The 2561-nt window shown below is 37.6% G+C and overlaps 1 protein-coding gene across 1 annotated transcript in view; it reads left to right on the plus strand.

Annotated features, from left to right (window-relative positions):
- Positions 1-2561, plus strand: part of kif26bb (kinesin family member 26Bb) — a 104213-nt gene that overhangs the window by 82006 nt on the left and 19646 nt on the right. The window contains exon 12 of the mRNA XM_037686076.1: positions 1949-2099. Within this exon, the coding sequence (XP_037542004.1) occupies positions 1949-2099 (151 nt within the window). The remainder of the gene's footprint in view (positions 1-1948; positions 2100-2561) is intronic.

Consider the following 2561-nt stretch of genomic DNA (forward strand, 5'->3'; position numbering starts at 1 on the left):
TGTGTGTGTGTGTCTAGTAGAGTGTTGTATGAATGTGTGTGTAGTAGAGTGTTGTATGAATGTGTGTGTAGTAGAGTGCTGTATGAATGTGTGTGTAGTAAAGAGCTGTATGAATTTGCGTGTAGTAGCATTCTGTATGTGTGTAGTAGAACGCTGTTTGAATGTGTGTCTACTAGAGTGCTGTGTGAATGTGTGTGTTGGAGGTAAATGAGGGCACAGATTGTGTTGTAAAGTGCTTTGTGTATCTTCCTTATATAGAAAGAAGCTATATATGTACAGTCCATTTATCATTAATTGAAGTAATTTAAAATTATTACAGCAAAAATATAATACAAAAATAACCCAATGTCACTTTCATGAAGCAATACTTGTCTTTTTTTATTATTTTTGTTACATTTGATGTCACGTAACGTTAGTTAATTTATCGATAATCTTTTAATTTGTTATTGATCGTTGCTGACTCTGTCCTCCATACGTGATATTTGCACAATGTTTTTTAATGTGTTCTTTTTCCACCTAATTAGTTTAATGAGTTTACAACATAAGCATTTGTTCAGACCCTTAACCATAAAAGAAATGCAGACATAATGTAGAATTGAAACCATGTGATGAAGTTTTACATGAGCGGCCATAATGTATTTTTGGAACCAGAGTCCTGTGCACTTAGCATATTGGGCTTTAAGCCCCGCCTTCTCCTCTGCCTGTAAACATGGTGTTTCACGACTTTTCTTTAAAAAATGAAATATTAATCACAACTAAATGTATATTTAATCACACAGTAGCGAGGGAAGAATGTTGTGAGCCAACGAGGATCAACACTTGGAAAAATTTATTATTTTTTTTTTAAAAGGGCAACATCCTGTTTGTTTATGTAGGAGGGCGGGACCTAAAACTTGTAATATAAACAACCTGCGGGGGTGTTTGTCTTGCTCCAGCTTCAACTATGGGTTCCTGTTAGATGTCTAGATATCTCTGTTGGATGACCCAGACTTTGAACTTGGTTCAGTTTTTGTCTCGTAAAACCCACGTCTAACATGCATAACAATTATTTCTTGACTCATCAATCTAATTAAAGCTAGCTATGCACTAAAGTCATTGTTTCTTTTTAAGTTTGTTTGTAACTAGCCAATCAGGCTACTCAGGTGAAGAAGTTTGGTGCTCACATCGTTTAAAGCTTTTAGGGAAAGTATAAATGTTAGTAAAAAAATATTTTGATGTTCCATCTCCAGAGCTCAGCTAACCTTTTTAATTAGTGAGGCTGACCGTTAGCCTGCCGAGCAGAAGAAAACAAAATAAAAGACTTAATGACCCAGGAAGGTGTCCACCAACTAATTCCCTGGTTTTACCAGGCAGCTATCAGGTGTTTATGGGTGAAAGAAAAAATGCGTCTGTTGCTAAAGAAGAATGTTTTTAACAAATGAACCCCGAGCATGTACAGCGCCTGAGAGCCAAATGTGGTCCATGTGGTGATGTAATGCTCCCATGACGGCAGGTCAGGTCTCCTGAGACTTCAGTCTGCCTCCTCCAGTCTGAGACACAGCAACTTTGATACAATTTTAATGAACACATGGGGAGAACTGGGTCAGTGCACTGCAGCGTGGAACAAAGAAGCCCTCTGGAAGAACAAACACGATGCATTGTAAAGACAATTACTGAAAACAAAGAGACGACGTTTGTAGAGCAATAAAACTGGACCTTTTCTTCTAGCCTGAACTCAGTTTTTGTCTTTTACCAATGCAAATATTGTGACGAACCCCACAGATGTGTAGCCAGACGTGGTGTTTCTGAGGAAAGAGGTGCAGCGCTTTATTCTTTACAGCTGAGTGTGGAATATGCAGCTCTACCACTCAGCCCAAACACACAAGCTTTTTATGAAACCATTCAAAATAAAACAACATGTAAACGATGATAAGATATGAAATGTGTGTATTTGTGCTTGTGGTTTCAGGACCCTGCATGCTTCAGCGCCAAGCTGCAGTTTTTGGAACAGCTTCAGCCGAAGACCTCCGAGGTCCGTGTCAAATGCAACAACCAGAGGAGAGAGGTGGAGTGGATCCAACACAGCCTCACGCTGGAGACGGACAAGTGGATCCCAGAGGGTCAGTAGAACCACAAAAACTTCACAGATATACTTTACTGTTGATATTACTATTGATATTGGTATTGATCCCTAAAGTCACCAAAAATATTCAAACTGTGGGGAGGTTCAGGTTTGGTTTGTTTGTCATGTGCAAACCAACACAAGGTCAACAATGCAATGAAATACTGAGGATGAGAAGAAACCTCCATACTCGTCAACAAAACAACAAGAAATACAAAAAATAGTACCAAAAAGTGAAAAAGTAATTATAATATTTACAAAGTCCTAAAGATAGATGGTAAACAACAACATGGTAGAATATAAATAGTAAACAACAACATGGTAGAATATAACGGTACAGCAGGATGAATTTGAATAAATACATATTTCAAAATAGTAATATAAGCTAAAATGCACATTACACACACACACATACACACACACACACACACACACACACACATATATATATATATATATA

This window comes from Nematolebias whitei, chromosome 12 (assembly GCF_014905685.2).
Source record: "Nematolebias whitei isolate Nwh7 chromosome 12, NemWhi1, whole genome shotgun sequence".
NCBI lineage: Eukaryota > Metazoa > Chordata > Actinopteri > Cyprinodontiformes > Rivulidae > Nematolebias > Nematolebias whitei.